Source organism: Phoca vitulina, unplaced genomic scaffold (genome assembly GCF_004348235.1).
Source record: "Phoca vitulina isolate PV1807 unplaced genomic scaffold, GSC_HSeal_1.0 scaffold6, whole genome shotgun sequence".
Lineage (NCBI taxonomy): Eukaryota > Metazoa > Chordata > Mammalia > Carnivora > Phocidae > Phoca > Phoca vitulina.
Genome location: NW_022589709.1, coordinates 12787628 through 12814397, shown reverse-complemented (window position 1 = coordinate 12814397; position 26770 = coordinate 12787628). Strand labels below are relative to the sequence as shown.

Here is a 26770-nt window from a genome sequence, read left to right as displayed (position 1 = left end):
TGTTTTTCTTTTCAGAGACCCGGTTGTTAGGGGGTAAAAAAAACACGTTACGTAGATAGCTGACAAATTTCCTTTACTTATTTTTGTATTCACATGATTGTAAAAAAGCAGATAGTGTTAAATTGCTATTTTTGGTAAAAACACAGTGTTCAAACCTAAGAAGGATTACATTCTTTGGACAGGTTTTATTCCCAGGATATCAAACGCCTTGGCCATGACAGCAGCTACTGCTTCACAAAGCAGCATACGCCACATGTTTACCTTCAACACTTGTCCTGAGAAAATAAAAAAAGAGATTGATTTGTCTTTTAAAAAATTACTGAAGAATCTTTTTTACTTCTGTATTTTACTGAAAGATGAACAGCCTACCCCATCATGTTTTAGGGCTTTAACTAGAATTACCTCCATATTAAAAAATAAAGACAATCCAAGAAAGAAAGGTTTCTGTTCAAGAAATCTGTTTCTAACTGATAAGGGGAAACAAGTTCTGTAATGATTTATCTTTCTTTTTAAACTCTTCAAGAGTTTTATCTTAGGTGTCATGGTTTGATATAACTCTAAACTTTAATTCTAGGATAATGGTGAGATTATTTTTTCTAATAAAGTTTCAGTTCTGAAGGATGATCCTCAAAAACACCTACTTGCCCTATAACAAATTACTTCAGTCTACTTCAATAACTACGTAACCTTAAAGCCTAGGTAAGAAAAGATAGCAATTTTCTCCCAAGGGCAGTTTCCATTACCAAGAACTCCCAAAGACTCATTCTGGAACCCTGCTTTTGTTGGCAATGTCCTACTCCTAGTCCTCTTCCAACTGTTTTCTATGGTTCCATGCCATGTGCCTGAGGGTGGGGAAACTACTTTGGGAATGAGAATTCCATTTATGCTCTTATGAGATCTAGTTGAATTTTGTCTATTATATATGATATGGACCAGTACATAACTGGGGGAAAAAGGGGAGGGAGATGTTCTAGTAATAAAACAAGTTGAAAACCATCTACACCCAATTCAAATAAATGCCTTGCTGGTGCCCTACCCCCCAATATGACCACTGAAAGAGACACTGACCAGTTTGTCGATCTTTCTCCACACAATAGCAGCTATCATAGAATTCTGTGAAAGTAGTTGCCAGCTCATAGATATAATCACAGAGAGTGTGGAGAAATAAGTCATCTAAAATCTTCTGGAGAATCTCAGGAAACCGTAAAATGCACCGGCCTAGTTTCCATTCCTTCTCATGGTCCAAAATGATCTTGGTCTCTTGAGCAGCTTTCTGGAGCATCTCTTCATCAATATTGGCCAGACGAGCAATAGACCTAAGAAATCAGACAATAGCCATCATTCATCATTTTCTGTGGTTAGGCACATTCTTCTCCACTTAAGAGATAACATAGTAAGAAATGACTGATATAAATTGGAAATCCTATCAATTGATTCAAAATAAACCACCACTACAATTACCTGATTCTAGTGAAGGCATACAACAAGTAAGCAGCCGTGTTTCCTCTGTCATCCAGCATTTTGTCAAAGGAGAAGATGTAGTCATTCAACCGGTTATGAGAAAGATCAGCATATTTGATACAACCATAAGCAACAGACGTCTGAGCAGCCTTTAACTCCTCTGCGGTTAAGACCTTTTGGAAAAAAAAAAACTTCATAGTTTACTGACCACTGCCTTTGTCCTGGTGTCTCAGGCTCAAGACAGGGATCAGGAGCATCTAATGGTTTTCCTTTATCAGTTAATTTTAATAAATATCGACACTGAGGGAACATGGGCTAATCTACAAATAAAAGAATAATGAAAATAGAACTCATCAGCTCTGCATAACAAAAAGTGTTTCTATGAGAACCTTATCTGTAAAATATGAAGTGTCAGCTTGAATATTTTCCCCACAAAATATTCAGTAGATATGAAATAGAAAGCACCATTAGAGAAAGACAGATACTGTATGATTTTGCTCACGTGGGACTCAAGAAACAAATGAACAGATTAAAAAAACAAACAAAAAACAGAGAACTGGTGGTTACCAGAAGGGAGGCGGATGGGGGGGATGGGTGAAATAGGTGAAGGGGATTAAGAGTACACTTAATCTTGATGAGCACCGAGTATGTACAGAATTGCTGAATCACTATACTATACACCTGAAACTAATAACACTATATGTTAATTACATTGGAATTTAAAAAACAAAACACGGTGTCAGGAGTAGGAGAAAGAACTCATGCATTGTTTTGTTAATATTTGGCCATGTATTCTGAAGCACTATCAGGCCACAAGTGGTTAAGGTTCTGTTCTGGACATGGAGGAGCCTGTAATATACCATCATGTACCAAGCCTTCTACCAAAAGCAGCTATTTAAAAGTTAGGTAAATCATATGAAGCAACTATATGAAGTCACCAGAGAACATTAACACAAGCAAAGTCTGAGGGGCTATATATAATCTTTGGGAGAAGGGAAACACAGAAGTTGACTGAGTTCCACATTTACCTGACCTTTACCCCTAGGACACTGTCCAAATCACTATGTGGTGGACAAATAGGGAACAAAAGCCAAGCAGAAAGAAGTGTTCTTACTGGGGTAAGAAGACAGAGTTGAGTTTGGGGCTGCCAAAATAGGACAAAAATCACCAAGAGGGAACCACAGAGGAGGGAAAAACTCTGTGAACGCATTTCTTTAAAACCACCAAGTGGCTGGCATTGGGGCAGGATTCCCCAAAAATCCAGCAGGAAAGAGCAAGTGGGTGGCTGAAGAAGTGAGCAGATTTCAGCAGCTGTGTGAGGCTAGGGCATCCCAGCAGGAGCACGGGGGAAGGGCACTAGTGAATACCCTGGTGAAACTCGAAGGGCCATATTTCACCAATAAGAACCTCACCCTAAGAGTAAAACTGAAATGCTTCATTCAGCCCTAACAAAGCCTCAGCCCAAGACTGACAGAATTAAGATAATCAGCTGGTATGCTATCTGCCAGAGGAAGATTTAAATGATTATTGGAGGGGGGCGCCTGGGTGGCTCAGTTGTTAAGCGTCTGCCTTTGGCTCAGGTCATGATCCCAGAGTCCTGGGATCGAGCCCCACATTGGCTCCCTGCTCCGCGGGAAGCCTGCTTCTCCCTCTCCCACTCCCCCTGCTTGTGTTCCTTCTCTCGCTGTGTCTCTCTGTCAAATAAATAAATAGAAACTTAAAAAGATTGTTGGAGGAAGATGACATTATATAGAACTTTTATAATTTTGCATTCACAACACCCAGCATCCAGTTAAAACAAAAAACAAAAACCCAGCCTAATAAAACCAATAGATGTAATTGAAAATCAAGAGGGGGTTGGGTGGGAGGAAGATGAAAAAGAAAAGAGAAACAAAAATAACAAAAGCAACTTTAAATCTGGAATTGCTTTAAATAAAGATATTGAAAAATACTAATTACAAAGGGGGAAAATATTAACTTTACAGTGGAGAAAACTGTATCACCTTAACAAAGTGATCAAAATTAATGAACAATCATTACACTTATCAACACCATGTGCCTTCTGAAATGAAGTAAGGATTCTAGAACTCATGTCTTGACAAGGTTGCATAACTTGAATTAATCATTAGGAAACAGCAAGTCCAGCTGAGAGACCGTCTACAAAAAGCTGACCAGTACCCTTCAAAAGTGTCAAGATCACGAAAGTCAAAGAGCAGGGAATGACCCAGATTTAGAAATATTAAGGAGATATGACAACTAACTGCAACAGGTAATCCTGGATTAGGTAACTGGACTAAAACATTCATGAGACAAATGGTAAAACCTGAATAAGATCTGTAGACTAGTTACTATTCCTACATCAATTTTAATATCCTAATTCTGTAATTATACTATGCATACACAAGATATTGATATTTGGGGAAGCTAAAAATAGTAATTCCTTGTACTATTTTGTAATTTTTTGTATGTCTAAAATTATTTCAAAATGAAAAGCTAAAAGAAAATTATAATTAAGGTGTTCAAAAAATCAGAGGAGGGGGGCCTGGGTGGCTCAGTCAGTTAAGCATCTGCCTTCATTCGGCTCAGGTCATGATCCCGGAGTCCTGGGATTGAGCCCCAGCATTGAGCCCTGCATCAGGCTCCCTGCTCAGTGGGGAGTCTTCCTTTTCCCTGGGCTCCTCCCCCCCAACTTGTGCTCTCTCAAATGAATAAATAAAATCTTAAAAAAAAAAACTGGAGAAAAGGGGCAGAACTGTAGAAAATATTCAAAAGGAAGCAGAGGGAGGAAAAAAATATGGAAAAAAAAAAAGCAGACGGGCACCTGGGTGGCTCAGTTGGTTAAGCGTCTGCCTTTGGCTCAGGTCATGATCCCAGAGTCCTGGGACGAGCCCCGCCATTAGGCTCCCTGCTCAGCGGGGAGTCTGCTTCTCATTCCTCCCTTAAGGAGAGAGGCTCCTCTCTCTCTCAAATAAAATCTTTTTTTTTTTTTTAAATTTTATTTATTTGAGAGAGAGTGAGTGAGAGAGAGCATGAGCAGGATGAAGGGCAGAGGGGGAAGCCTGGGGAATCCGATGCGGGGCTCGATCCCAGGATTCCAGGATCATGACCTGAGCTGAAGACACTTAATGACTGAGCCACCCAGGCGCCCCTCTCAAATAAAATCTTAAAAAAAAAAAAAGCAGAGTGTGAGAGACATGTAGGACACACAGTCAAAAATTCTAACACAGTACTCAGAATTTTGAAAAGAACAGAATAGGGCAAAGATGCAATAATTTAAGAGCTATGGCTGAGAATTTTCCTAAACTGATGAAAGGATACAACCTACAGATTAAGGAAGCTCAGCTACTTCCCAAACAGGATGAGTACACCCCCACCCCCCACCCGCAAAAACCCTCAAACCACACTTAGGCCTTTCTTAGTCAAAGTACTAAAACAAAGTCTAAGAAAAATAGTAAAAGTAGTCTAAGAAAAAGTCACATTATCTTTTTTTTTTTAAAGATTTTATTTGAGAGAGAGAATGAGAGAGAGAGAGAGAGCACAAGAGGGGGGGAGGGTCAGACAGAGAAGCAGACTCTCTGCTAAGCAGGGAGCCCGATGTGGGACTCGATCCTGGGACTCCAGGATCATGACCTGAGCCGAAGGCAGTCGCTTAACCAACTGAGCCACCCAGGCGCCCAAAAGTCACATTATCTTTAAAGGAGCAACAATGAGACAACTGATATTCCAAGAAACTACAGAAGCTGGAAACAATGGAATACCACCTTTAAAATGCTCAAACAACAGGGGCGCCTGGGTGGCTCAGTCGTTCAGCGTCTGCCTTCGGCTCAGGTCATGATCCCAGGGTTCTGGGATCGAGCCCCGTGTTGGGCTCCTTGTTCAGCGGGGAGCCTGCTTCTCCCTCTCCCACTCCCCCTGCTTGTGTTCCCTCACTTGCTGTGTCTTTCTCTGTCAAACAAATAAATAAAATCTTAAATAAAATAAAATAAAATGCTCAAAGAACAGCTGCTGGGCTAGAATCCTATACCCACTAAAAATACTGTTCAAAACTAAAGGCAATACAAAGATGTTTTCAGACAAACAAATGCCAACAGAACTTATCACCAGCAGACCTGCACTACAAAAAAAATACTAAAAGGAGATCTTCAGACTGAAGGAAAATAATCCCTGATGGAAGCAAAAACACTTCAGGAAGGAATGAAGTGCATAGGAAAGGGTAAATATGTAAATATAAATGAATATTGATGGTTTGCAACAAATAATGGTTAAAAGACTTGAAAAGACCGTTCATAAAAGATATATAAATGGCCAATAAGCATTAAAAAAGGCAATCAACAACATGACTCATCAGGGAAACGGAATTTTGTTTTTGAGAGGGAGCAAAAGAGCAAGCATGCGTATGTGCATGGGGGGGGGGGGGGGCAGAGGGAGAATCTTAAGCAGGCTCCATGCTCTGCTCAGAGCCTGATCTCAACGATCCTGAGATCATAACCTGAGCCAAACTCAAGAGTCAGAGGCTTAACTAACTGAGCCACCTAGGTACCCCAAGAAATGCAAATTTTAACCACAGTAAGAGGCCACTGCCTTCACCAGAAGACTGACAAATCCAGTGTTGGTAGATGGGGGCAACTGGAGCGATCATATATTCATGATGGGAGTGCATATGGTTACAATACTCTCCTTGACAATTTTTAATGAAGTTAAGCATAAGCCAACTCTAACCCTAAACCCAGCAATGATATTCCTAGATATATATCCCAAAGTAAAAGTGCATGTATCCATAAAAGGGCTTTAACAATGTTGAAATTAACATTTTATTCATTAACAACCAACAAACGGAAACAACCCTAATGCCCATCAACAGAATGAATGAACAAAATTTGGTATATTCATACAACAGAACACTATTCCTTTTTTTTAAGATTTTATTTATTTATTTGACAGAGAGAGACACAGCGAGAGAGGGAACACAAGCAGGGGGAGTGGGAGAGGCAGAAGCAGGCTTCCCGCTGAGCAGGGAGCCCAATGCAGGGCTCGATCCCAGGACTCTGGGATCATGACCGGAGCCGAAGGCAGACTTGTAACGACTGAGCCACCCAGGCACCCCAACAGAACACTATTCTTTAGCAATAAAAAGAAATGAACTACTGATACACCTAGAAAACAGCACCATATTATATAAAGTCCTAGAATAAATGAAAGTGACCCATGGTGACAGGAAATTTTCTGGGGTGATGGCTGGAGTTACCAGGCATAATATGTGTAAGAAATCATCATATTTTACATTTTACTGTATGCAAATTGGCCAAATGGAAGAGCCAAAGCAGTTTTTACCATCATGCAGAGTAAACAAATTGGTTAGATGACCAAATATTCCACCTTTCATCTGATGGTGCTAGATGTGCCTAAGCCAGAACTAAAAGGAAAAACTACTCTGGAGATACCAGCTGTGGAGACTTGGCATCCACCTAGTAGAAATAGAGAGAAAAGCTATTTTACATTTCATTTTGTTGGCAATGGAAAGGGAGCAGGTGGGAACAATGTAGTCTCATGGCCTGCCTTCATGCTCTCTGGATTGTCAGTGATCTATACGAACCAAACGAAAGGGCTTTCCCTCCCTCAAAGGACCTTGTTTTGTGTTTGGCTCTTTCATGTCTATATTTCATCCTACTCTATGTCTCTTTCTGTAATTATATTGTTTATAGTAGTTATGCTCATTCCAAAACATCACTACTGTTTGAATCTCAATTCTTGACCTTCCTATCTTAAAAAATGTTTTTCTTGTGTCTTTTACTCTACTTCTTTCTTGTCAAGTTTTCTTTATTTTGCTTTAATTACTCAAATTCCACACAAACCTAACCACAGTCCTTTTTAAGGGTGCTATGAAAGCCCTTTATGTTGTTGCCTACTCTGACACGGCTGGCCAATGGCCTTGGGTGGTAGGTGCTGACTGCTAGGACTACTACTCTCCCAAGTGCTCCCTGAAAGAGGAACTCAGCAGATGTAGATCCTACTGTAGGCTGGAGAGTCTAACCTCTTAATTTGAAATAGTTTTGAATCATTGGTTCAAAGTAGTGACAGGAGAATGCAAACAAGAAGCAGAGATAATATGCCACATTAACAGAGGAGGAAAACATAGCCTTTTTAATAGCCAAGAACTGTATTTTCAAACTAAATGCTCAGTAAGGAAACTTACTGTGCAATAAAATCCAAGTAATATAAGCTTGTCCTAAGTGGATTTGCTCCTCATAATGCTCCCCAGTTCTTTTGATAAAAACAAAAATGAAAAAATCACAACACAACATACGTTACACAACAATATGCAAACAAGGCTTAGGATTACCTTGTCTCTTTCTTTTTCCTTCAATTTGTCCATGGATCGTTTTAGTCCTTCTTCCAGAAGGTCTATGAGGCGCACTGTTTCACCTGAACGTGTTTTAAACTTCTTCCTAAAAAAATTTGAGTCTCAATTAAGTAGATGTTTTTTTATTAAAGATTTTTATTATTTTTTGACAGAGAGACAGCAAGAGAGGAAACACAAGCAGGGGGTGTGCCGAGCAGGGAGCTCGACGTGGGGCGCGATCCCAGGACCCTGAAATCATGACCGGAGCTGAAGGCAGACACTTAACGACTGAGCCATCCAGGCGCCCCTCAATTAAGTAGATTTTGAAACAGAACTTCTCACTTAGAAAATCTTTGAAAATGAAGGTTTGACACTGCTTTATTCCAGTTGGCAAAAAGGGAAGATGCCAAAAGAGAGAAAGAGTGGTACTCTTAATTATCTTTCATCTATAGTCCTCAACTGAAAGCTTTCTATGCTTTAGGCTCCTAATAGCATTCTCTTCATGTGGACCTATAATACACTCCCTAAAAGGAAAATAAAGACATTTGTTAATTTGTTTTCATGAACACAAAGTTTGGCTTATTCTGGCTTCTTTGAAAAATTAATAAAATAGATGTTTGCTCCTAGAACAGTTTGGGAACTAAGCAAATTCCTAACTGGAATCTCATTTGCATTTCTCTAGATAATAATCCCACCTGCTGAGGGCAAGCAACTCTGGGTGCACAACAGAAATCAGCTGAAGAGCTTAAGAAAAGCAGGCTACCAGGGCTCCATTCAGACCCACTGAAATCCACCTGTGAGGATGGGGCAAAAGCACTGAGGAGCATTGTCCTGGGCAACATTACCATTAAAAGCATTTCACAGGGGCGCCTGGGTGGCTCAGTTGTTAAGCGTCTGCCTTTGGCTCAGGTCATGACCCTAGGGTCCTGGGATCGAGTCCTGCATTGGGCTCCCAGCTCTGCGGGGAGCCTGCTTCTCCCTCCTCCCTGCTCCTGATCCCTCTCTAGCCATCTCTCTCTCTATCTCAAATAAGTAAAATCTTTAAAAAAAAAAAAAAGGCATTTCACAAAAATTGGATTCTAGGGGCGCCTGGGTGGCTCAGTCGTTAAGCGTCTGCCTTCGGCTCAGGTCATGATCCCAGGGTCCTAGGATCGAGCCCCACGTCGGGCTCCCTGCTTGGCAGGAAGCCTGCTTCTCCCACTCCCGCTCCCCCTGCTTGTGTTCTCTCTCTCGCTGTGTTTCTCTGTCAAATAAATAAGTAAAATCTTAAAAAAAGTATTAAAAAAAAATTGGATTCTACTGGGGCACCTGGATGGCTCAACTGGTAAAGCATATGATTCTTTTTTTCTTTTTATTTAAAGAGTTCTTTCTTATTTTTTAAGATTTTATTTATTTGACGGGGGAGAGAGAGCACAAGCAGGAGGAGCAGCAGAGGGAGAGGGAGAAGCAGGCTCCCCGCTGAGCAAGGAGCAGGATGCGGGACTCGATCCCAGAACCCTGGAATCACGACCCGAGCCGAAGGCAGAGGTTTAACCCACTGAGCCACCCAGGCGCCCTGAGCATGAGATTCTTGACCTCGGGGTCATGAGTTCAAGCCCCATGGTGGCCACAGAGATTACTTTTTAAAAACTGGATTTTACCTATTAAACAGAAGTCTGCACAACACTGAGTTTATAATTTTTTTTTTTTAACGTTAAAAATTCTTTGGGGTGCCTTGCTGGCTCAGTCAGTAGTGTATGACTCTTGATCTCAGGGTTGTAAGTTCAAGCCCCACACTGGGTACAGAAATTACTTAAAAATAAAATCTTAAAAAATTTTCAAAGCAATAATGGTACAAATGAAGCATGCTTTTCTATCCAACACAAAGCCCACCAAAATAATCAAGATACTTCCTATTAAAGTTGTATTTTCAGTTACCTTAGAATCTTCTTGCCGTTTATCACAGAATTAAAACTCCTTTATTACCCATGCTCTGAATACATTAAATACTTCTGTGGCTTTCCTTATGACATCCCCTAAGTAGTAGTGTTCAGCAACCTTCAAATCTTCTGCCTGATAAAATGTTACCCATCATAAAGCTAGACAAAATGGTAAGGGAGGCCTTCCCCTAATGTTGTCTCTATAATAACTGGTCTTTTCTGTTAGTCCTTATCTGCACCTGCCTTGAATTTTTGTGTTTTTTTGGTGTTGGCTTATTCCTAGGACCAGTGGTTCTAATATGAAGATCCATATCTGAGTATCAGAAGTTTTTAAAAAAATACCTAATACCTACTTTAGAACCTAATATATCATTAACTCCCCTGGTGGGGCCTGGCATGTATAGTTTAACAGGCTCCCCAGGAAATTCCTCCCCTTCATAAGACAGGCTCCTTCACGGAAAAGGTCATTTTCTGTTATCTTTGTGTATACACTGGAGCACCCAGCCAATGCCATGCACAGGTGCTCAGTAAATAGGGGTCCAAGGAAGAAGAGGAAGATGATTAAAGGGTAAACTATTTACTATAATTAAAACAGAAAATTTCAGGGCACCTGGGTGGCTCAGTCAGTTAAGTGTCTGATTCTTGATTTCAGCTTAGGTCATGATCTCAGGGTTATGGGATTGAGCTCTGTGTCAGGTTCCACACTCAGCAGGAAGTCTGCTTGAGATTCTCTCCCTCTCCCTCTGCCCCTCCCCCCACTTGTGTGCTCTCTCTCTCTAATAAATCTTTAAAAATAAATAAATAAAACAGAAAATTTCACTAAGAAACAGCAGAATCTGAGCATTTTAAATGTATGTATTTTAAAATATGGTAAGCTGCCACTGGTTAACTATTAAAATTATTTTTCTTTAGTGGCCTATGATGCCATAATTACATGATGCTGAGTGCAGAAATATGAAACAACAAATCAAGGGAAAAAAATCCCTTAGCATTACATGATCAACAAGTTAAATGCCAAGATATGAATATTGGTGATAAATGTAGATATAAAAGTAAATTTGATAATTTCACCCAACTGTTAAGAATAATCATCTAAATATCAGTCCAAAAAATGAACAGTTTAGAAACTAAGAAAATATAGGCAATACTCAACTCAGTTTTCAAGCACTTTCTTAGGACAACCATGGACACCAAATAAGGACCTAGTGTTTTGATTGCAAAAAGTGCAGCTCTAGAGAAGAGTCCTACATTATATATAGAAGTTTGATGTTGATTCCAAGTCTGTGATCTCCACATAATCTGTATCTAAAATAATACCTTGACACACCTAGCCTTTTACAATGCTTAATTAAGGCTTCTGTAACAATGGCTAACCAAGCATCTTGAGCAACTTCATGTGGTTTTTAAAACCATTACCACCTTTGTGTTATATTTGGGCTGTATCACTAAATCTAAAATGGCACAGATTTTAAGAGACATGATAATTAAATAGTTAAGTGATCCTAAGACACTATTAAATGCAAGATGCTAAAAATTTTGTGCCTTTGAATTGATGAACACTGTCTATATATATTTGCTTGTATTTACCTTTTATTTTGTAAACACTGAACAGAATGTGGGGAAATGACTGGAAAATAGAAAAATTGGAAATATATTAACATGTAGGTCTCAGGGCACCTGGGTGGCTCAGTCAGTTAAGCTAGTCATCTACCTTCGGCTCAGGTCATGATCTCAGAGTCCTGGGATCAAGCCCTGCATCGGGCTTCCTGCTCAGCAGGGAGTCTGCTTCTCTCCCTCTGCCCCTCCCCACCACTCATTCTCTCTCTCTCTCAAATAAATAAAAATGTTTAAAAAACAAACATGTAGGTCTCAAACTTAGTATTTTTGAGATAAACATAAAAATAAAAGCTGTGAATTTTAAAACTCAATTGGAATCTCAATAAATGTATATGTGTTGACCAGGTGTTCAATTGTGAAGGAAAAAAACCAGACATTTACAAAATGTTTGAAATATACTGTTAAGTATTCTGTTTGAAATCTGAGAAGGTACTATGACAGACTTTACAATTTACTCTTTATAAATCTGCTAAGTCTATTTCATTCAACTTTGTCCAAATTTCTCTAAAAGGCCACATTCTCTAGCAGTGATAAGATATAGGTACAAAAAGCCTCAGTTGGATTCACCATTACCACATATACAGACTAAAGAAAATTGCGCATTTTAATTCTAATATGGTATCAAATGAAATGTAGCCTCTTCCAAAGAAATCTGGGGGTCAGGTATGTTATGAACACTCAAGACTTTCCAGACTTACTTGTCTTCCCCCAGCACCACACCAAATCCAGCATGAGACACTCGAGTTACTTTAGGGTCATACCAACCAGCCATTTGAGCAGCACCAAATACTGTCTGGAAGTGCACAGACTACAAAGAAACAAATAGCAAGTTACTTGCTAAGCTTTCTGGTAACAAAAAAGTGACTTAAAACTCTGTGCTTAGAAATAAAGATTTGTAAACTTTACTCACAAATCTTAGAAGGCAAGCGTAATTACAAAAACTCTTCTTTATACCCAATATATGAGAGAGTAAGAGCAGAACTGTTTTACTTTCTGTGTCCAAAAGTTTTTAAAGTGGCTGAATTAAGGGTAGCTTCATGTGCAATAATCTCAATTAAATTTTAGGTCCACAACCACCCTTTCAGATAGGAAGGGTCATTGATGTTTATGGAAATAAGCTGAAAAGCGGGGAAGTGTGACCAAATCTCCAAACCCTGTTTTTCCTCTTATGTTCCACTGCAGTTCTGAATTTTAGTCTTTGGGAAGACTTACAGTCTTCCAATGCTAAATGCCACAAACCCTACCATACTGTCTCAGCTCCAAACAGATAATGTAAGAACATAAACAAATCTACAAACTCACTTGTCCACTGTCCACCACATAGATAATCATATCTGCTTTTTCCTCAAATAGTCTTTGCTTAAGAGCAGCCAGGTCAGATGTATCATAGGTATAACCTCCATCTGATTTTACTATGGTTAATGGTATAGAACATCCTGGAACAAACACAATCTTTCTGCCGTCATCCACTTGCACAAATCCTAGGAAAGAAATCTTTATTAATAATGTTAAAAGAATCCTGAAGGAATATAAAAGATGAGTTATTATAAGATATTTACTAGAGAGCTCAAGAAATTACATTTTTCCCCCACACTATGGCACTATGACCTACTATGAGTCTTGGAAAATGGCTACTGTCTGGGCACCCATGATGTTCTCAGGGCACAGGTGAACTAGCCTGGCAGTTTTCTGGATTCACACTACACTTGGCTCCCAAACTCTTTATAAAACACCTCACAGGGCACCTGGGTGTCTCAGTCGGTTATCTGACTCTTGGTTTCAGCTCAGGTTATGGTCTCTGGGTCCTAGGATTGAGCCTTGCATTAGGTTCTGCACTCAGCACGGAGTCTGCTTGTCCCTCTCCCTCTGGTCCTCCCCCTGCACTCTCCCTCTCTCTCATAAATAAAAATAAAATCTTAAAAAACACCTTACTGGAGCCCACCTACTCAAAGACACAGAAAACGGAAATCCATGCTCTGTTTTCAAGTTAGAGCCATATACTTCCTCTGGTGAAATATCACTGCCTCCTGAAATGTACTGAACGGAAGTGAAAACTGTACCAGGATCCAGGAAACAAACATGGCAGGGCTTAGCATTTGGAATGATTAGTGGAAAGAAAAAATAAAATCATGTTCTTATATTCATGTCGAAAAAGGCAAAATTCTTTGATGCAATAAGGGACAAGAAAGAACATGATGACAATAACAAAGCTATATTTGATTGCTACTATGTACGAAATTTCATTAAGTCTGAAATTCAACCTTCACAATAACTCTATGCAGCAAATATACTCTTAGTATTGGTTCCTCAAAATGTTAGAAATAGAACGATCCTGCGATCCAGCAATTGCATTACTAGGTATTTACCCAAAGAATACAAAAATACAGATTCCAAGGGAAGCATGCAGCCAGATGCTTATAGCAGCATTATCAACAATAGCCAAACTATGGAGAGCCAAAATGTCCATCGAGTGATGAATGGATAACAATGTGGCATATAAATAGAATGGGATATTCCTCAGCCATCAAAAAGAATGAAATCTTGTCATTTGCAATGACTCGGATGGAACTAGAGGATATTATGCTAAGTAAAATAAGTCAGAGAAAGACAAATACCATATGATCTCGCTCATATGTGGAATTTAAGAAACAAAACAAACGAACATATGGGAAGGGGCAAGAAAAAAAGGGGAGAGGGAAACAAGCCATAAGAGACTCTTAACAATAGAAAACAGAGGGTTGATGGAGGGAGGGAGGTGGTGAATGGGCTAGATAGGTGATGGGTATTAAGGAGGGCACTTAATGATGAGCACTGGGGTGTTGTACGTAAGTGATCAATCACTGAACTGTACTCCAGAAACCAATACTGCACTGTGTTAACTACCAAAAAAAAAAAAAAAAAAAAAAAGCTCTGAGGCTAGACTGCCTAGGTTTGATCCTCAGACTTGTTATTAGCTTTATGACCTTGGCAAGTAACTAATTTCTCTGTGCTTCCTTCTCATCATTAAAAAAGCCCCTAAAATTTTATTATCTTAAAAGTATAATCCGTAGGCCACAGACTGTGATTAATAAATACCAATTCCCATTCAAGGAACCAGGCTTTCTTGGAGAAGACAGGTTAGCTGATTCTAGATCTGAGGGAGGAAACATACAAAATAATCTTAGAATGTTGTGTACCTGAAAGTAAGTAAACTATCAAAGACTATAGGGGTCAAGAAAAAGACAAAAAACAAGACATCCAGTTTGAGGAGGCCACCTTTAGCCAAAAATAGGACAGTGAGAAATAAAAAGTACAGGGCGCCTGAGTGGCTCAGTTGGTTAAGCAACTGCCTTCGGCTCAGGTCATGATCCCAGAGTCCCACGTTGAGTCCAGCATTGGGCTCCCTGCTCAGCAGGGAGTCTGCTTCTCCCTCTGAATCTACCCCCTCTCATGCTCTCTCTCAAATAAATAAAAATCTTAAAAAAAAAAAAAAAATTTAAGAAGTGTAATAAAAGGTAAATGATTAAAAAATATAAAATATTTGGTGATGAATGGATCTTTATAATAATGCTAAAAACAACTCAGATGAATCTGGAAGATGCTAAGAAACTAATTTACTATCCTGAAATTGATGAATTTATACTGCTTGTCTTTTGTGAACTGTACTTCAGGGTAACCCAAAATTATGTGGCAATGTTTGGCACAGGAGAATTCAAGGTGTAATAAAGAAGGAACAACAGAACACTATCATTTTCCAACCTTTAATGATAATGATCATCAACAGCTGCTAAAAACAATAGGGGAAGGTCTAATAGGAAAATATGTGGCTGTATCAGGCTGACACCTGAACCTACTAATCCACCTTAACACAAAGAGAGCGAACCAGACACTGTTGGACTGATTGCAAATAAACAAAAGACAAAGAAAAAAAACACAAACCATAATTTAAATCAAGCCTCTTCAGAAGATACAGATATGAGGAAGTGTTAAATAATACCATGTGGGAAATTCTCTAAGACAAATGGCCCAGTTTCTTCAATAACAAAAGAAAAAAGCAGGGAATGGGGAGGGACCCTACGGATTTACATAATTTTTAAGATGTATATTAAATGTACAGACTGAAAAAAAACCCTAATGATTAAAAGATTGTAATATTCTCTCCACTTTTGCCTATGTCTGAAAATTTCCATAATGAAAAGCTTAAAAAAAAAAAAAGGAATGCCTACCTTTATCTTCGAATTCCTTTACAATGTCATTCATCCTGTCTTGATAGAAGGATTCCCCTCTCTCTATTAAAGAGATGTCCAATGCGTCATAGATTTTATTAAACTCTAGGGAAAAAAGTCACCAAATTTAAAAAAATTTGTAAGAATTTAAACAAATAGGAGACATACATCTTACATTAAAAGAAATTTATTATTTAACTGCAACATTTTAGGGGCACCTGGGTGGCTCAGTTGGTTAAGTGTCTACCTTCGGCTCAGGTCATGATCCCAGGGTCCTGGGATCGAGCCCCGCATCGGGCTCCCAGCTCAGAGGGGAGCCTGCTTCTCCCCCTCCCTCTGCAGCTCCCCCCGCTTGTGCTCTGTCAAATAAATGAATAAAATCATAAAAAAAAAAACCTGCAACATTTATTAAGTAGGCTCCCCGCTTAAAAATATGATAAAGCACATTATATACATACTGCTATTTTGAAAATGTAAGACACCCATCAAAATATTAATAGTGAGACTGTATTTTTTTTCTTTTTCCCTGTCCACATCTGTTTTTTTCTACAAGCAGCAGGTGCTTCTTGTGTAACTTTAGAAATGTTATCCTTAAAAAATGTAAATGAAAAAATGAACAGGCCTTTCTTATTTGAGATCAAATATTTTAAAAATTTTCTTATAATTTTCTCTAAATTGTATCATTTACCTGCCTAGCCATGCATCAGTGATGCAATACTACCTAGGGTAGCATTATAAAACATTTTAACAAACTAGTAGTGCAAAATAGCCATCGTTAGCCTTCTTTTTCAAAGATTTATTGGCTATTCTTACCCATTTATTCTTCAAAGTGACCTTTAAAATTATGTTTGAAAACCTGAAATTGTCTTATATCCTGTTATTTATTTCTCTTCACTTTGGTCTGACACATTTCTAAATAAATTTATTCCAATGTGTTTTATAGCTTTGGTTGCTACTATGAATAGGATTTTCCCTTTTCTTTCCTGATTAAAAAAAATGTTTTTGGAATTGAATTTTTTTCCTAATTAATTTTTCTTGGTTTCTAAGAAAGTTAAAATTTGCTGTTGATTATCTTAATAAATTTTAATAGTTGTTTCAGTGTCAGAAAATATTTTAAAAAAAATCTATTTGCCAGTCTTTTAAAAGTTTAACATGTCATTAAAGGTCATTCTGAGTAAAGACCCAAGGAAACTACATGAAATGATATTTCTTGGATGAATGAATGAACGAAGCCCAGAAACTCACCTTGGCGGGAAACATCACAGATAAGCTTCCAAGCTTTTGTAATATCTGGATTTTTACTTTGGAGCAAAACTACACACTGGTATGCCCGCTTCTTAAATTCCTCCTCAGTATCAAATCTCTTCTTGGATTCCTATTTTTAAGAGGAAAAAAAAAAAGTAATGTTTGTAAAAAGCCAGCCTTTTATTTCTAGGTAAGGAATTTATTTCTAAAACAAAAAGCAAACACACAAACAAAAAAAAACAAAGGTGAGGAAAGTGAAAATTTACAACACCAGTACAAAAAACAGAACAGGTGCTCTATCTCAACATTCAACAATAGTTAAAATGAATGTGCCAAAGAACCCTATTACTTCTTTTGAAATCATTTTTCTTGAAAATACCAAATTCTCATCACAGTGCTACCTCCACTTTTCCAATTCACAAAAACCTTCTTCACCCCAATGATTTAAGAGTAATAAAGAATAACTAACAGGTAGAAGCTGAATTTTCTGTGCTTCATCTTCCACTTTGGATATGGTCCTGGATGAATAACTCATTTTTTGTAATTAAAAATAATATTGCTTTCATTGTTTCTATCTATTCTGAAAGTAACACATGCTTACTGCAAAAAAATATATATTGTTAATTCTACCCCAACCTAACCAGGGATAATGTTTTGCTGCATTAATTCTAGACATTTCTTTGCAAATACATACCTATGTGTTTTTTTTTTTTTAAGATTTTATTTATTTGCAAGAGAGACAATGAGAGACAGAGAGCATGAGAGGGAGGAGGGTCAGAGGGAGAAGCAGACTCCCTGCTGAGCGGGAGCCTGATGTGGGACTCGATCCCGGGACTCCAGGATCATGACCTGAGCCGAAGGCAGTCGCTTAACCAACTGAGCCACCCAGGCGCCCCATACCTATGTGTTTTAACAAAAACTGGAATATACAGTTTTTCTTTTACTGTGTTTTATAACATTAGTTATATAATTGACCAGTCTTACATCAGTAAACATATTGTTTTCAATTTTTTCATTAGAAAATACTTAACAAGACAAACCCCAAAAAACAATAACAACAAGAAAAAACCACACAAATGTTTACTTTTTAATGCTGTAATCCTATTCTTGGGAAGTTGTCTATCAAAAGGAAATAATTTTAAAAATAGAAAAAACATATGTACACGTTGTCTCAAAGTTGTTTACTGAATGGATAAAAGCATTCCAAAAATGCAGGGAGAAAAAAACCCCAATAGGGATTAATATAAACTTCAGTACATCAATCCAACAAAACAATGTGCAGCCAAACCATACAGTAACATGAAAGTTGATAATGAAATGTTAAACACAATACAAAAATTGTATTATAATCACAAACAATGTAATAAAGATTTGTATATGGATGTCACAAGTGAAAGCTGACCAGTGATTAATTTAAAATTATGGTTTATAGTACATTTGTCTTTTAAAAACTATTCTTACATATACTATAACATTTTCAACTTATATAAAATTGAGATCAAAAAAATTTTTAAATACTAAAACGTCTTTTGATCAATGAACTTCTAAATTCACTTAATGGTAATATGGAAAAAAAAAAATAATGGGTAATATGGTAGAGTTCAACTTTTAACATACACCAATTAAAAATGCAAAGATGCTGTGTTAAGGGGCAGAGAGTTTAGTTTTAACCCCATAGTAGCTTCAAATACCATTCTGAACTCCCTAAAGAAAACTAATAATTATTATGAATGGTAAACACACAAATATTATAACAATAAATGGTATCTAACCTTATAAAAGGCCTGAAGATCCCCAATAGGAGGTGAAACTGTTAGGTAATCTGGAAATTTATCTTGCAGGTGAGCGATGAGCATGCCAAACTGGGTCCCCCAGTCTCCTACATGGTTTAATCTAATGCCAATCAGAAGACAAAATCATTTAAAAATGACAAACACAGACATCACATTTAGTAACATCTTGTTTACTCAGTTGTCTTCTCAACTGGTCTGCAAGCTCCAGGAGAGGCAAGGACAATGTACATTTAGAAATGTTTACCCATTGGGGTGCCTGGGTGGCTCAGTCAATTAAGCGCCTGCCTTCGGCTCAGGTCATGATCCCAGAGTCCTGCGACTGAGTCCGATGTCAGCCAGTACTCTGCTTCTCTCTCTGGCCCTCCCCCAACTTGTGTTCTCTCTCATTCACTCGCTCTCAAATAAACAAACAAAATCTTTACAAAAAAAATATTTAAAATGTATACCCACTGACAGAGTCTGCACATAACCGGCCTCCAGGATTTGTGGTCAATGAAGTTCCTATCAATGGACTATGATTTGTTTATTGTGTAGTTAACTGAGACAGACAGGTGAACCAATGTTGATCATTACTTTATGAAAATTTAACTTTTCATCCAATTATCTTAGTGTGATTTAGGCCAATGTCTAAAAAGGTGAGCCAATGTCGATCATTACAGTTTTATGAAAATTTAACTTTTCAACCAATTATCTTAGTATGATTTGAGAACCAATGTCAGTGGACAAAATTCTTCAAAATGTGTCAATCCAACCACTTTACACCCCTTACTGTTCTTAACTAATCTCAAACCACCAGATCATCTCTTAACTAGATTATTACAATAGTCTTCTTACAGTTCTGCCTTCCTTGCCTGGTTTCTTCACAGACGCCAGACTAATCCTTAATTAGATTACATTGCTCCTCCTAATTAAAATTCTCCAATAGCTTCCCATCACACTTAAGAATAAAATCCCAGTTTCCTACCATGGCCTACAGGCCCAGCATAACCTCTTTCTTGCCTACCCTTCCCTCTAGTAAAATATAACCCCATGGATACAGGAAGCACTCAAGAAATATTTGTGGAATGAATGGGAGAGTTTTTCCTTGGCTCCACCCCCAGACAGTCTAAAAGATAGTTTAGAGAAGCCCAGGACATAATTTATTTAAAAAGCCCACAGGGTGATTAGAAGCAGAACCATACTTATGAATCACTGATTCAGTCAAAGATTCTTTCTCAAGCAACATTTCCTATTTTCTATAGAAATTTCTAAAGGGAAGAGCACATATACCTTAGCACATCATATCCTGCAAATTCAAAGAGGCGGCACATGCTCTCTCCTATGATAGTTGATCTGAGATGGCCTACGTGCATTTCCTTAGCTATGTTGGGAGAGGAGAAGTCAACTACAACCTGAGACAGAAAGAGGGGGAAAAAAAAGTGTTTTTAGACAGTATTGTACTTTAATTATTTAAAGTGGTAGATATAGGTACAAAGGCAATTATGTTACAATATATAAATGTATCAAAGTAACACCGTGTACATCTTAAATCTGCATGGTATGTCAATACCTTCAATTAAAAAAAATTTTTAAAGGGGTATAGACATTTTACTCTGCTAACATTCATTAATAACATTTAAAAATAAACTCAGACTTAAATAACAGCTTAGGTTGTAATTCAACTGTGTTAGATTTCTGGTGAATCTACTTGTCCATGACTAATTGGATCAAATTTGTTTATACAAATAATCTATCCTCTATTTCAGCCAAACCTCATAAATATCAGCTGGCTACTTCAAATGCCTTGTGGAATAAAGTGAAAAGAAAAACCACGAAATAAGCAAGACCCAAGCAAAAGGCTATTTCAGTTATGTTCATAACCTTGAATATTAATGATTAAATCTCAGTATAAAAAGTGACCGCCAGTTCCCTCCCAGCCCTTGTCATACAGCTCTAAGGTGTTAATATATCATTGCAAACTGTGCATATACCTTTTTATTCTCTCCAAGGGCAGGTAGTTTAACACCATTCACCAGGAGATTGGTCAACTGTTGTGATACAAAGTCCTTTCTTAAGTGGACATTAATAAAACCTAATGAACAGTAAGAGGAGAGAAAAAAAAATCAGATAGCTTCCTATCTTAGAATTCTGATTGCTCACTTCCAAAGACTTTCTCAATTTCAATTATGCTGGCTCCAGAATGCTGATAAGGCTCTGGCAAAACTTAAAAGACTCCAACACCACCTAAGGCCCTCTAGTTAACTCCTTCTTTCAGTACCTATTTCAAACATTACCACTCTCTTGAAGCTTCCTACTTAATCCTGGGCCCCTTCACTCTCAGTATATGATTTGTTGGTGGACCTTTTATCACAAATTTATCTGCCATTATCTATCTCCCTTTTGCTAATGAAAAACTGAGTCACAGAGAGGTGAAATAACTCATCCAAGATCAGGCACCTCAGTCTAGACTAAAACCTCAGTTTCGTAACTCTCAATCCAAGGTGTTTCACCACCTTGTTCAGTATACCAGTTTAAACCTACATTTATATGTTATATGGTTCCTTTTATTTCAAAAAGGACCCAACATCAATACAACTACTTAAGAAGGGTAACACTGTCATACCAGGGCCGGCAATTTCAACTTTTTCAACACATTCATTGTCTGGGAGGTGTTTGGTAATGTTTTCGGCAATTTCTCTTGGATTAACTTTCTGTTCCTTGGTTTTGAGGATCTATAACACAATGTAAAATGATTCATTACACAACAGAGTCCAGCAAGTTACTCAGAAATACACAACTGATAAAGCATGAGATGTATCTGACATTAAGACCCATCAAGAGGCAGAAGCAAAGAAGTCCAATGACCTTGTAGATGGATAGATTAAAGCATCAAGCATCAACAGTGCCAAGAGGAATACAAAAGTGCCCAAGCCACATGATCTCCATTTCAAAATGAGCTGCCACACATTATCTGTAACTCTTTTATGAAGATTTAAAATCTTTAGTTATGGGGCGACTGGGTGGCTCAGATGGTTAAGCATCTGCCTTCAGCTCAGGTCATGATCTCCAGGTCCTGGGATCAAGCCCCACGTCAGGCTCCCAGCTCAGCAGGGAGTCTGCTTCTCCCTCTCCCTCTCATGAATAAATAAAATCTTAAAAAAAAATAAATAAAATTAAATCTTTAGTTATGATGCTGGTTTCCAGGATATTCACATTTGGAATTTTCCAATCATGAAAGTGTGCAATATTCAGGCTTGGGTAATAAAAACAGTACCTTTATAACCTTAACCACAAACATATTATACAATGCAGCTATTTAAACTGGGGAATTCTGGGGCAACTGGGTGGCTCAGTTCGTTGAGCGACGGGCTCCCTGCTCACTGAGCATGGAGTCTGCTTGTCCCTCTCCCTCTGCTCTTCCCTCCCCCGCTCCCTCTCTCTTGAGTAATTAAATAAAAATTAAAAAATGTGGGTGCCTGGGAGGCTCAGCCATTAAGCGTCTGTCTTCTGCTCAGGTCACGATCCCAGAATCCTGGGATCGAGCCCCGCATCGGGCTCCCTACTCAGCAGGGGAGTCTGCTTCTCCCTCCGCCCCTCCCCCCTGCTTGTGCTTGCTCACCTCATAAATAAATTTAAAAAATAAAAAATAAATTTAAAATGTAACTCAAAATGGTTCTTACTAAAAAAAAAAGGGGGGGATTCCTCTAACTGAAAATGAAATGCATAAGCCCACCTCAGAGATATCGCAGCTGAATCACATATGTAATGGGGACACTGGCTGGTAAATGGCTAATTTGTAATCTCTCACCTTCCAATACTCATCAATAACACACAGCAATCCTGGACATAACAGGAGGGAAGTACCAAGAGTATCAAGTACCACCCTTAAATACTGAAAATACATATAAAATATACATATAAAATTTGAATATTCAAACTTGTGTTTTAAAATTAAAAACATACTTCCTCTTTTCTCAAGTTTTTCAGAACTGTGGAAAATGTTCTTTTCATTGAGAATACAATTTGCTACTATTTATGTAAGAAGTAACAATGATGATTAATGCTTAAGAAAATCAAATCACCAAGAATGCTTTACAATAATACAATCACCTGAGAGATACCCATAGCACTATTACACTGGTAGTCCCCAAACTTGGGCTGTTGACTTGGTGTCACTATCAGAGGAGGATTTTCCAAATCTGGATATGCAGCGTGAATGGCACAACCAAAGACATCTTGCAGTCGGCTATTGATATTAATCATATCTTTAGTTGGTCTGGTTCTTTCTGCTTGAAGACTCTGAGAAAAAAATGAAAACGTCAACAAAATATTAAATTATCATACAAAATACTCCCAAATATTTTGAGAAACCTTCAAATGTCTTGAGAAGGTAACACACCAAAAGGTAACATACATTGTGCAATGCTCTCACATCTGGGAAATGCTGAGAAACGTAATAGGACAACCATCCAGTAAGTGGTTCTCAGTCGGAGCATGTGACCAAAGTGACCAGGGAAAGAAGTTAGGGTGAATGAATGGGTGTCCCACACAGTATTTTATTCATCTATGACTTGTTTTCTGTTGTTTGTGTACCCTGCGTTTAGCTACTGTTTCTCAGTAGGGCAAAGTATTTGTGAAAGAACCAATGGGCCCCCCCATTACACTGACAGCATTCTGTCATTTACACATTAGAGCTAATATGCATTATGGAAACGTGTATTAGAATACACTGTACTTGGGGTGCCTAGCTGGCTCAGTCGGTAGAGCATGGGACTCTTGATCTTGGGGCTGTAAGTTCGAGCCCTAGGCTGGGTGTAGAGATTACTTAAAATCTTAAAAAAATAATAATAATAATGATAATAAACTGTTCTTCTTTTGTGTTTTTCCTCATACCTTCTACCACACAGACATCTAATAATACTTCTGAATTAAAATAAATACAGAAATGAATACAAATAAGTGCAGAATAAATGAGGTAATCAGAAAAGTGAGGTATTTGGGGGAAGACTCCAAGGAAAAGAAATGTTATTTTAGAAGACTCAAAGAAAAAGTTATTTCAAGCAGAACAGATCCCAAGTAGGTGATTAAAAAGACTTCATGGGAGTGGGGTGGGCAGAGTCTAAGATAAATAAATGGAGTCAGCTTTGGAAAAAAGAATATAATGCCAGTACAGCCTGGCTGAAGTACTATACACATACTGGAGGACAATTATGGGGGTGAGGTCATCCTCCAGGATGTGTCATCAGCAGACTTGAAAGGCAGGCCAAGAAATTAAAACCTCCACTAAAACAAGCTCAGTTTTTTGACAAAACTGATAAACACTGTTAGATTATAAGGTTATTAAATAACAAATACAGCACAAGCTTCATGGAAAAAAAAAAGTTCTGAAATATTAAGTGGAAAAAAACCAAATATGACACTATGAAATATAAAACTGTAAAATAACCAACTTAGGGCAGAGAAGGACTGTGGTTATATTCTAATATTTTCTTTTGATAGAGGAAATTATTTAAAATTCAAAAAACAGTTTTTTAAAAAAAGGCCTGGCATAAACTATTAAAAGAAATGTCTCAACCTTATTTGAAGCCTACGTCAAGCTGGTCAAATAGTTAGTATGATCAAACATTTCAAGGGGCCCTGGAAGGACAAAGCTACACTAACTTCTCCGTTACTTGCACCAACAACTTAGTCCTAACTAGTCTAAGGCAGGGGAAAAGACAGGGAGTCTTTACTCATGTCTCCATATTCCTCAGGGTATACTTTCTGAGTCTTTGATAACAAAAGTTTTTTAAAAGATACAATAATTCAAATTACAGAATGAAAAACAACCCGCAGTACTTACCTTTCTAAGGATATTCAGTCGATACTTTAATTTTAAATTTTCTTCTCGCAACTGCTCCAAATTTGGAGAAGCTTCTAAAGAGCCGCAGTTTTTTAACCGATCAATTTCAGCAGTCAGAGACTTAATCTCTTTTTCCTAAGGAAAAGGCACTTTGTTCAGTCCACAGTCCACTTATGATTGACGACTTCCGTAATGTGGTAAACTGTACCATAAACTTACTCCTCTCCAACAGGGCATGGCAGAGGTGATGGGATTGAAGGGACTTCCCTTTGATAAGCTGTGATTTTCCCTCGAGGCTTTTGATTACATCAGCATATTATCCTTTTGTTTTTTTTTTAAAGATTTTATTTATTCATTTGTCAGAGAGAGAGAGCACAACCAGGGGGAGGGGCAGGCAGAAGGAGAAGCAGACTCCCCATTACGCAAGGAGCCCTATAAGGGACTGGATCCCAGGACCCTGGAATCATGACCTGAGCTGAAGGTAGATGCTTAACCAACTGAGCCACCCAGGTGTCCCATCATATTATCCTTTTGTGTGAAAAAATTAAGTGTGTATGTTGGAGGAGAGGCACAGGGGTATTAAGCACGTAATGGGATAAGCCTTATATCCTGTTTCTTTGGTCTTAGTAAACCACTCTGATTTAATGAGAGCACCAGTTAAATTCAAGAGTGACCAACCTGACTTAACTACCAAATCTTAGGACTTGGGGCTCTTTTAAAAAGGAAATGCCTTTTGTCACATTTAATATACTTCAAGTGCCTTTTGCCCTTTTTTTTTTTTTTTAAAGATTTTATTTATTTATTTGACAGAGAGAGACACAGCGAGAGAGGGAACACAAGCAGGGGGAGTGGGAGAGGGAGAAGCAGGCTTCCTGTGGAGCAGGGAGCCCGATGTGGGGCTCGATCCCAGGACCCTGGGATCATGACCTGAGCCGAAGGCAGACGCTTAACAAATGAGGCACCCAGGCGCCCCCTTTTGCCCTTTCTTAGACAAAATGACTTCCCAATTTTTCCCTTAGTTTCCATTGTCTCAGGTCCTAAACCAGGTTTTTTCTCTAATACCTAAAACTAAAAACATGCCAATCCAGAAGACAATAAAGCTTCCAGCCTAAAAGAATTACTAAACGGGGGATTCCTCACCTGAAATTTGAGAATGTTTATCAGGAGGTAGCTACAGCATGAACAGGTTGCCATAAATGACCATATATTATGTTCCCCGCACAGAGCTAAACATTTTCCAGAAATTATGTCTATAATTCTTTATCACAATCCAATGATAAGGTACTTACACCCCCACACTGACAAAGAATATATGGCTCAAAACAAGAAAGAACTTGCCATTTTACTTGACCAACTTGTATTTCGTGATTGCTGATTTGGTATAAAGCAGTTCCCTTGATATAAGTACTTAAACCACTTTATTACTCCTCCCCACCTGAGCATAAAAGGTAATGGAAATATCCCACTTTCACTTTTATAAGCTGTGACTGTTCTTCCCCCAGGAATACTGACAGTGGAGGGCAAATGAACCACTGTGTGGGCTTTTTAGAGTCCTCTTGCTCAGTATCAATGGAGAGAACGGCTGAGCTGCGAACCAGGACCCAAGGCTCCCGCTCTTATCCCACTTCTCTCTCTGCCTGACCCCCCCGCATCCTGAGAGAGCACGTGTGTGCGGGGAAGGAGGGGCACAGTGGGGAAAGCCTGTACTGGACACGCCAAGCTTCAGCGCACCAAAGACGCTGGTTTGGGGGGCTCTAGGAGAGGACAAGGACCTCTACGTCGGGGATGCTGGTTTGGAAGGCTGAAGATCATTGTCACATGGGCCTTGTTAGGATGGGTTTTTCCTCTCTACCCTGGAGGGCCATCCCTGGGACGGTGTTCGCTTCCCAGGCAGCACAGACCTGGATCTCGGGACAACGCTGCCCGCGCCTGGGGGGGTGGGGGGACCAGGGCGGTCCCCGCCTCCCTGCCGCTGTCCCGATGCTGCTCGGGTGGGGGGCAGATCCTAGTCCTTCCCCTCCCAGCCTTTTCACTGGTCCCATGTGGTCCTACCTGCTGCAACAGCCTTGCGGAGCACTGAGCCACCAGACCTTCCATCCTCCCGTCAGCAACTAACATTTTAAGTGTCCGGAAGCGGAAACGACCAGCCCCTCCCGGAGGCGGAAATCCTCCTTCCCGCACCGCCTGCTCCTGTCGACTGTGTGCCGCCACCTCTGCTGCCACCTGGCGGGATCCCGGCGACACTGCGGGGAGAACCGCACCCCCGGGAAATGTCGGCTGCTGCCTTTGGACTCTAATGGTGGGGCGGGGGCAGAGAAATTGACGGGAATTGGGCAACAGCTGCTCTGTGCTTGGACTAACTTGGACAA

At 39.0% G+C, this 26770-nt stretch overlaps 1 protein-coding gene across 1 annotated transcript; it reads right to left on the bottom strand.

Moving 5' to 3' along the window:
* Positions 1-58: 58 nt before the first annotated feature.
* Positions 59-26534, bottom strand: RARS1 (arginyl-tRNA synthetase 1). The gene is made up of 15 exons (XM_032403682.1): positions 26454-26534; positions 24402-24536; positions 22670-22858; positions 21183-21291; positions 20551-20651; positions 19850-19971; positions 18560-18680; positions 16788-16917; positions 15543-15647; positions 12640-12818; positions 12036-12145; positions 7802-7907; positions 1462-1634; positions 1069-1316; positions 59-275 (listed from the first exon to the last, which is right to left on the bottom strand). Exons 1-15 carry the CDS (start codon positions 26517-26519, stop codon positions 166-168), a joined length of 2004 nt encoding a protein of 667 aa, XP_032259573.1. The 5' UTR covers positions 26520-26534; the 3' UTR covers positions 59-165.
* Positions 26535-26770: the final 236 nt, after the last annotated feature.